Source organism: Sesamum indicum, linkage group LG3, assembly GCF_000512975.1.
Source record: "Sesamum indicum cultivar Zhongzhi No. 13 linkage group LG3, S_indicum_v1.0, whole genome shotgun sequence".
Classification (NCBI taxonomy): domain Eukaryota; kingdom Viridiplantae; phylum Streptophyta; class Magnoliopsida; order Lamiales; family Pedaliaceae; genus Sesamum; species Sesamum indicum.
Genome location: NC_026147.1, coordinates 14352213 through 14361831, shown reverse-complemented (window position 1 = coordinate 14361831; position 9619 = coordinate 14352213). Strand labels below are relative to the sequence as shown.

General features: G+C 28.4%; 1 protein-coding gene across 1 annotated transcript; it reads right to left on the bottom strand.

The window, feature by feature from the left end:
* Positions 3943-5121, bottom strand: LOC105158381 (protein LURP-one-related 5-like). Its single transcript, XM_011075125.2, has 2 exons — positions 4722-5121; positions 3943-4491 (listed from the first exon to the last, which is right to left on the bottom strand). The coding sequence occupies exons 1-2, from the start codon at positions 4986-4988 to the stop codon at positions 4069-4071; spliced, it is 690 nt and encodes a 229-aa protein (XP_011073427.1). The 5' UTR covers positions 4989-5121; the 3' UTR covers positions 3943-4068.

The window sequence follows — 9619 nt, the reverse complement described above, 5'->3', positions numbered from 1 at the left end:
TGCCCCCCCCCCCCCCCCCCCCCCCCCGCCCCCGCCACGCCTTCACCCGCCTCGCCCCAACCGGATGCCTGTGCACCCACCCCTTCCACGACTCCCAGCGCTGGAGTCCCCACCCCAAGTATGACCCCACCGGCCGGACCCCCTCCCCCTAATTCCGCCGCTGCTTCTCCGATTGCCGGTTTCTTGCTTACTTTGCTACCCGCTGGAATGGCCTTCATTCTGTAATACGTAGAAATTTCTTCACGCTTGTATTAAATTTAAATTTTATACTGTTCTTGCCGTATTGAGTGGATTTATAGCAATTTTGTTTCTGTATTAAGCATTTTATTATCAATATATTCAATGTCTTTTTATTATTTCCTGTGAGTGTGATTTGGAGAGCCCCTTTTCATTTAAAAGCAACCTTATAATTATAAGAAATAAAATTATTTAACCTTTTCTTAAATTATTTGAATTGGAAGAAAAGATTCAGCTAAAGAATTTTAAGAAACTTATATGAAAAAAAATAAAATTCATCGACATTTAATAAAATATAGTTTGAAGACTTGAATTATTCGAATTTTTTAAAATCAAGGATTTGTTATTTAAATATTTGAAATTCATTGATACAAATGTAAAGTTATGTTATATTTGAATTGATTAATTTAAATTTTAAAAAATAATTTCAAATGGCTCGTTAAAAAAGAATTTGAAATTTATTAATTAATATTTAACATCAAAATTATATTTGGAAAATTTCACATACTTTTACAGAAGTTATCATTAAAATTTGAAAATTCACAAGTTTAATCCATCAATTCTAATAGAGAAAGTACATTGAATAAATAGATCTAAAAGGACCAAAATATCCTTTAAAGGCTGAAAAATACAAAAACACTCTAGGCGTCCGTCATTTTGATGGGATTGGATTGGGTTGGGTGGCGTCTGACCTGCTTGACCAAACGATCCAAATTGTCAGTAACTGTGATGGCTATCTATCAAATACATAGCCCGTAAGATATCCGACACATAAACCTCTATAAATAAATAAAAAAAATCTATTTAGTAGGTATATATTTATTATTATCATATCACAATTTGCAAACTCTACAATATCGAACCTTAAATTCAAAAAATTTTAGCTCTGAATCACATCATCACTTGTGCGCATATCAACCTCACTTATCCAAATTGAAGTACTCATCTGGGCACTGCTTTAAAAGATGGGCAGGTTATATCGGACCTCTACCGGATCAAATTCAAATGAAACTGATTGAAATTGTGTAACGGCGCACATGTAAAGCCAGTAGTCGAATGGGTTGAGACTGGGCCGTGAGTCCGGAAATTTCTGTGGTGGTCCTACTCTCCTACTCCTCTCCTATGCACACCTTATGGCTCAAAAAGCTCATACGACTTCTTGACCGTCAACTAATTAATATATATATATAATATATTGGCCACCGTTTTCAATAAATGTGGATATTGATTAGTATGGAAAAATACATTGACAAATAAATGAACATAATAATATTAAAATTAACATTATTTATAGAGATAATTACGCTCTCCTTCCCTTAGATTTAGTGTAATTACACATAAATTCCTTATAATTTGAATAACTATAGCTATCATTTTTTAGATTTACTTTCGCCTAATAAATAGGTTCATTCGTTAGTCAAAATTCACTGAATTTGTAGATATTAACAAAATAAATGAATGAAAATTGATATTTACATTCGATTGACTAAAAACTCACTTATTGCATGCCAAATATTTTTTTTTAATTAAATTATTCTTATACCGGTAAAGATATACCTCATCACATGCGTTAATGCGTGAAGACGTATAAGGGTAATTTGATCATAAAAAAATTTATTACACTTGCAATAAGTCAATAATAAATCAATCAGGGGTTAATATATATATATATATATATTATTTTTTTATTAATATTAGCAAATTCAATAATTTTAACTAACGGAGGACTTATTTGTTAGACGGAAACAAATTTCAAGAGTGTTAAATATAATTTTTCAAATTATAAAAAATCTACATGCAGTTATCAAATCTCAAGAGAGAGGAGTGCAATTATCTATTATAAAGTGTTGATGTAATTTTACTGCGTGTCCTATAAACATTGGAATTGAAACTCTTCAAATATTAGTGAAAGTACGTAATATGTACAAAATTATTATTACAGACAATTCATAATAAATTAACAGTGATAATTTAGACACAATTTTCATAATTATTAATTTTTTAAAAAAAATTGTATTACAACGAAAAAAAATTCTTATTATTATTTAATATATATGTATATACCTTCACCACAAAAAAATATAACACTTAATAATGATTAATTGATATGGTTAATAATAAATAGTTTGTTGGACTAGTTTTGCCAAAAATAGTTAAAATATTTTTCATGGTTAAATATTTTTACCATGCTCTTAGCTGCAAGAACTAATTTTTTACGTTGATTTTATTTAATCATAATTAATAATATCTATTTATCATAACTTTTAGTCATAACAATTAATATTATAGTTAATAATATATTTTTCTAGTATCTCTTTTTTAATAATAATTTTGAAATTATCATAGATATTATTATTATTTTGTTATAGTGACATTGTGTTTATTAACGTCCATAAGTATATGTACGTTTTGTCAATTGTCATATTACGGTCAAAGTTGCATTTTTCATCTCATTACTACCACAAAAATCTAATGGTCCAATTTAGTTTTGGGGTACCAAATTGCATTTTTCTTCTCTTTACTACCACAAAAATCTAATGGTCCAATTTAGTTTTGGGGTACCATATATACAACTATACTAATATATACGATAAGCCAATTTTCTCAGAGAAACAGTAGTTTATGACACCACAATACTAATTTTATTATAACGTCGATAATATCTTACGTTGATTTTTTTTAATTTTTCTATTTTTGCTTTTTTCTTTCTTTTTTAAAATATAATATGTTGGTTTCATATATTTTTTTTATTATTCATAATATATTTTAAAATTTTAAAATATTTATTAGAAGCTTGCAGGAACAACTTGTCATGATGACTCATTCATATATATATATACATATATATATATTCTTTATCATTCAATGTTTGACTTCTTAGGCTTATTTATTGATAATTTATGTATAATTTTTATTACTAATAATTATACAGTGATAAGACAAAAATTGTTGATATTTTTAATAATAATTTAAAATTATCATTTTAATATTTTGTCATTAAATCATTTTTTTTTACAGTGTGAGTACCAAATTATTGTTCATTTTATTTTACAAATAAATAAATACTCATATATTTTGTGGAATTCGATGGAATTCAAAATCTGGAGCCCTTTATCAAAATGAAGTGAAGAGGGTTCATTTATTACATTTTACATAGTCTAATTCATTTATATTCTTTTAGCTTAGAAGAATAAGCATAAATCAATCACTGGTCAGCATGACATTAATGTAGCGTGTGATACAAAAATGTGTCAGAAGATGGAGGCCCAAGAAAGACGGTAGTTGACCAAATATGAGATATAAGTTTAGCAACAAAATTCTAATTTAAATCGGACCAAAATCAATTATAATACTTTGATATACATATAACCAATTATATTATAAAATACTTTACTTATTATATAATTAATTTAATTTAGGTAAAAATATTGGGTTCAGTAGTTTGTTGTTTTTGGGTATTTTGAGAGACAAGAAAGACTGAGTTGGGATTTTCCTGTTCATTTCTGCTTCTAATCACATTATTTTGAGATAACAAGTTAAAGAGTTATTTGCTTTGTAAAAGGAACATATCTATCTAACTATACTTTATTGGCAAAAGAGGTGAGTGTAATTATCCCTTTAACTTTTATTTCTCTCTCTTCTCAATTTTATAATATATATATACTATAAATAAATAAACCTTTAAAGAAACTATAAATAAAGAAGGAAAATAAATAATTTACAAGAGTATTTCATCAAGCATTCATGTCTTTATCACACTATCAAAGGCCCAAACAAAAGAAAGAGTTTACATAATAACAAAATTAAAGAAAATAAAAATAAAAATGAAGCCTAAGGAGAGAAATTGGCGTCCTCATTGCTGGGGTCCACACCAACACGGCTCCAGTTCTCAGCCTCCCCGTCATCGTCCGCACCGTGAATCTGATCCAGGACTAGAACTAGCCCCATCGCGAACGCGCCGTCGAACCCCGCTTTTAGAGACAGCAAGAAAACGTCTTTTCCCAGCACCACATTGCTCGAAGCGTCCACCTTGCGTCGGATCTCAGCTACCGCCTCTTTCTCCGTGTTGAAGATGGTGCAGTTCCGGCAAGCGAAGGAGCCCTCGATCTGGTACTCCTCGCCTGGGTTGCTGTACACCTCAACCGTCATGCTGGAACGTCCGATTATCGAGGATCTACGCACGCTGAAGAGCGGCTTTTTCCCCTCGGTTCCCTCGCCGACGAACCCTTCCCACCTCTGGTGCAGGCTCGGCCTCTGGTTAAGAAAAAGCGGAAGAAGGAATCAGTGAGTTGACTCGTCCGTAGTACGATTTGAACACTACTGACTAGCCGAGTCCACTCGGTTGTAACGGTAAAAACTTCAGCTCGCTTCCTCTTCTCTTCCGCAGAGTTACAGAAATCGCCACGAAAAACACAAAAAAGACCCAATAATTTCATGAAAAACTGAAGAAACCAACGATCTCAGAACCGTATACAATCAATTACCTTACGGCGGACGGTGAGGATGCATCTGCCGGAGGCGTCCATGAGGACAAGCTCACCGGAGTCGCCGGCGTCTGGGCCGTAGGAGTCTACACGGAAGACGAGTTCGCCTTTCGGATCATAAGCAGTAAAGCCATCGCCGGCGAAAAAGAGGGAGGTTTTAAGGACAGTGAGATGGGTTTCTTCTTGGTAGACGAATCCTTCTTCGACAATCGCGCCACTCTTCATGATTCCGGTGGGGCTCCGCGCGGTTCTTGAAGGCCAGAGCATAAAGCAGTTTGAGAGGAAGAAGGAAAGGGGCGGTGGGCAATGTGTGTAGTTTATAGAGAGTGCTTCGAGTGGAAGGGAGGAGAAGGAGATGCTGATATTTTTTATTAAAAAGGAAAGGCAGAGAGGAGTGTGAAAGAAGAGATTGGAGTTATTATAATCAAGTTCTGAAGCCGAACCGCACGTGTATGTCCATACTAACTATATAGTTTTTTTTTTAAAAAAAATATAATTATTTTTACGTTGATTCATATAAAAACGTACATTATGTTTGGATTTGTATTTTAGTTGTTTTATTTTGTGTTTTGGAAATAGAGAGAGAAAAATAGAGATAAATGAGATGAGTGTGTAAATAGATGATATGTTTAGATTTGTGTTTTGGAAAAATTTAAAATAATTTAAAATAAGTGGTGTAGGTTTGATGTTGGGATTTGGGAGACAAAAATTACTGTTCATTGTCAAATCATATATTTTTATATATAAATATGGATATATATATAAATATTTAATGTTGTACTTTTGGGAGACAAAAATTACTGTTTATTATCAAATCATGTTTGGTTTATATTATGTATATATATATATTATATATAGAAAGTTGAAAAACATAAAAACACGCAGTTAAGGTGTAAAAACACAAAAACAAATATTGAGTGTGTTTTATATTGTCTCAAAAAATGCAAAAACACACAACCAAACAAAGTTATAGATTTTTACCTTTATACTGATAATTTAGTTAAAAAATTATTTAATTTATAAATAAATTCGTAAGTCAATTGAAGATAAGTATATAATTTCAATCCATTTTTTTTTATAAAGTCAGAATTTTTTAATAGATAGATCTATTTATTGGATAGAAACAAACTTAAAAAATATAAGATGTAATTTATCAAATAATAAGAAATTTACTTGTAATTATTCAAATTTCAAAAAACAAGATTGTAACTATCCACAATATGATGCAAATGGTGCGTCTGGTAATATTCAATCAGAATTACAAAATTTTAAATTTTAATATAATTAGAATCATTTTCACAATAACTACAGTTTGATTCCCAACGCAAAATCTTCTTAATTAGGATAGTCTATGAATTAAAAAACTTAAAATCAAAATCAAGATTTTGAAAATTGGGGAGCAGTTAACAACCCTGTCCAAATATTAGGTGACATGTTCTAAGTGAAGAAAATCGTTAAGACTTTGGAAATTTACGTTTGAATATACGTCATCATGTTTGGATGTATTGCTTAACAACATATATTATTTCCTGCATGATAAATGAATATGTTTTAAATATTAGAAAAAAAAAATACAATTTATTCCTGTGAAATGAAAATGATCGAAAAACCTCTTTGTGAAAAGTAAAATAGTAAATTATTCTTTGTATTTAAAAAAAATAAATAAATTATCCCCATTAAACCATTGATAGGGGATAATTTGTATCATTTTTTAGAAAACATTAAAGGGGTAATATGCTAATTCTTTTTTTTTACAGGGGGTATTTGCTTATTCCACATATCATAAGAGGGTAAATTGTATTTAAATATTATGATGAATTGGTATTATTTTATCTTGATAAATTAAAATTAATACAAAAACTTAATTTTTTATCAGTGTTAATTAGTATTTGTCATGATTTTAATTATGAAAAAAATATTTGCTATAATTTTTAATTTGGCTAATATTTTGATCATTTTTACATAAATAATGGTTAATAGTCATCAACTCGTAGTACGGTGAGAGTAAATTAATATTCGTCGTGTTCTTTTACTTTCGATAAATAAAAAATAATAATTTTTAATTTATCATGATTTTTAATGTGCAGATAACTTAGGTGAAAATTACTTATGCCATATTGTGAATGGTATAAAACAAGAAAGGATTTCAAGTAAAAGAAAATACAAAAATAATAAGCAAAATTATATTTTTGCTCCTGTTACTGTAGGTTATTAGTATTTTTAGTCCTGTAATTTATTCAATTTATACATTTAGTTCTTTTTTTGACGAATATAATTTTGAACACATCACATTTGGTTCTTTAAGTTTAGTCATATGCTGAAAATTTTGGTCCTAACGAATTGTAATTATAAGACAATTTGATAGGGTATTTTTGTCTAATTGCTCCATTGGGGTAGTACCCCTATCATATTAATTTTAAATTTTCTTAAAAAATATATAATTACAAGTAAACGTATATATATTTTATTTCCGTATTTTGCAAAGATAGTCGAATATGCCCGATTGCTAATAATAGTATAATATCAATTAATGAGTATGTATACACTAGAGAAAATATTATGTTTTGCTATAGTCAATTATCATGGTTAAAATTAAAAAATTATAACAAATATTAATTAATCACGACTGTGCAACGCTATTAGCAGATATTTTTGCAAATGCTGCCAAAACATTAGCTAATTAAGCTAAAAATTATAGCAAGTGTTTTAGCAATAGGTAAAATCATGACAAATATTCATTAAATGTTGTCAATTTTTTTTTTCACATTGCTTTTGTTTGACCGTGGTTGATAATTTTAATTTGTTGTAAATTTAAAATTATAATGATTTATTATATAGAGAATAATCCATTTTATTACAGTGATGTATTTATATTCTTGAATATATATATATATATATGTATTTTGTACATGCACAAGAAGTTTATCAAATAAATTAAAATGGACCCTTAATTGTTAATTAATTAACACTTAAATTAATTATGATTGAATAATCAAAGAAAATGACACAAAATAATTACCTATCAAAGATTAACAAATGTGGATGGTAGGTAGAAAGCTAATCTAAAAAGGGTCACCCACTTTAGAATAATTATCACTAAAATTTGTTGAACTACAATATATATATCTCCTTAAAATGATATGATTATTATTGAGTAGTTGCTTTCACATGTAAAACTTAATTAGGGGGAAAGAAATACTAAAAATTAATATATGCAATGTTTTTGTAATTTAATTCCTTAATATATGTTACAATTTTAATTTATATCCGGCAAACAATGTAAACCTACACTATAAATTAATTATAGTTAATAATTTAATTATCATGGTTAAAAATAAATAGTCATAGTCAGTAGTTATTGACCATGACCCCGCAACGTTTATTAGTCGTAGCTTTGGTGAATGTGACTAAAATATTTGTCATGACTAAGAGCCATGACCAATGTTTTGTTATGGCTAAAGCCACGGTGAATATTTTTTTAATTGTGGATTAGCTAGACTTTTTATAATGATTTTACTTAGGATAAATTATGTTGACATTCTCTGAGGTTAAGTCAAAATACACAAACCCCTTCTTCCTTTTACAAAACTACAAAGACACCCTGTGATGTTATAATCGTACAACTCTATTCAGAAATAAAACTTACACAAAGACCCCCAAAAAAATATTACACCCCTCATGAGGTGTAGATGTAATTTTGAAAAAAAGTAAGGGCAATGTTTGGATTCATGTTTTTACATTTTTCGAGACAAGATAAAACATATTCAATGTTTGTTTTTGTATTTTAACACCTTATCTGTGTGTTTTTTTATTTTTTTAACTTTTTATATAATATATATATATACATTTAATAATATAAAAGAGACATGATTTGATAATAAACAGTGATTTTTGTCTCCCAACCATACAACATTAGACATAATATTTTATATATATACATATTTATATATAAAAATATATATAAGAGATATGATTTGATAATGAACAATAATTTTTGTCTCCCAAATCCCAACATCAAAACTACACCACTTATTTTAAATTATTTTAAAGTACTTCAAAACACAAATTCAAACGTACCATCTATTTTCAACACACACTTACTTATCTCTATTTTTCTCTCTCTATCTCCAAAATACAAAATAAAAACACTCAAAACACAAATCCAAACATAAGACAGTGTTTGTATATTTTAGCCTAACTTGAGGAGGTGCCAATACAATTTACCTTTTTATTTAATTATGATGAATAATAGCCATTAATTACCACGATTTTTAAATCCATAACCCTTAAAAATATGTAGAAAATAGTAAATTTTCTTTTAGTAATGGCTAATATTTGAAACTTTTAATGGCAGTTAACATTCGAGAATTATTCAAATAAATTCAAAAATATATAAGTGCATTCTAAAGAATATAGTATTTAAAATAGAGATTTTAATTTATGATAATAAAGAGATAGTGATCTATCTTTTCACAAATATATTAAAAATAAAGGGAAAAAAGTTTGTCCATAACATTGGAATAACTTTTTGCTAGCTAATGCATGCATGGGATTCTTTAATTATTTTAAATAATATATGTCTTAATTCTTAGCCTTATAAATTATTTATCTTAATCTACTTTACTAAAAAAGATTTGATATTATTCTTGACCGATCCATCAAACTACTTAAAGCAAAAAACGAACTTATATGATATTATAGAAAAAAATGCAAGCAATCCCTTATGATAAAATTGCAAATGAGTATATTTTTATTTAAAAAATAATAATAATTTATCTCTTTATATTTTTTAAAATACAGCAATTTCAAGTGAAAATTGCAGTGGAAGGGTGATTTGGCAAAAATGAAAAAGTTGAGTGATAATTAATAAAGTTTATCATAGTGGCATTATTTATATC

What these genes read in the sequence shown, in the direction of transcription:
- LOC105158381 (XM_011075125.2), bottom strand. Translation starts at nt 4,988, where the DNA reads ATGCTCTGGCCTTCAAGAACCGCGCGGAGCCCCACCGGAATCATGAAG. An exon ending in TCCTCACCGTCCGCCGTAAG is followed by an intron (nt 4,492 to 4,721) that starts GTAATTGATTGT and finishes TTTCTTAACCAG; the next exon opens with AGGCCGAGCCTGCACCAGAG.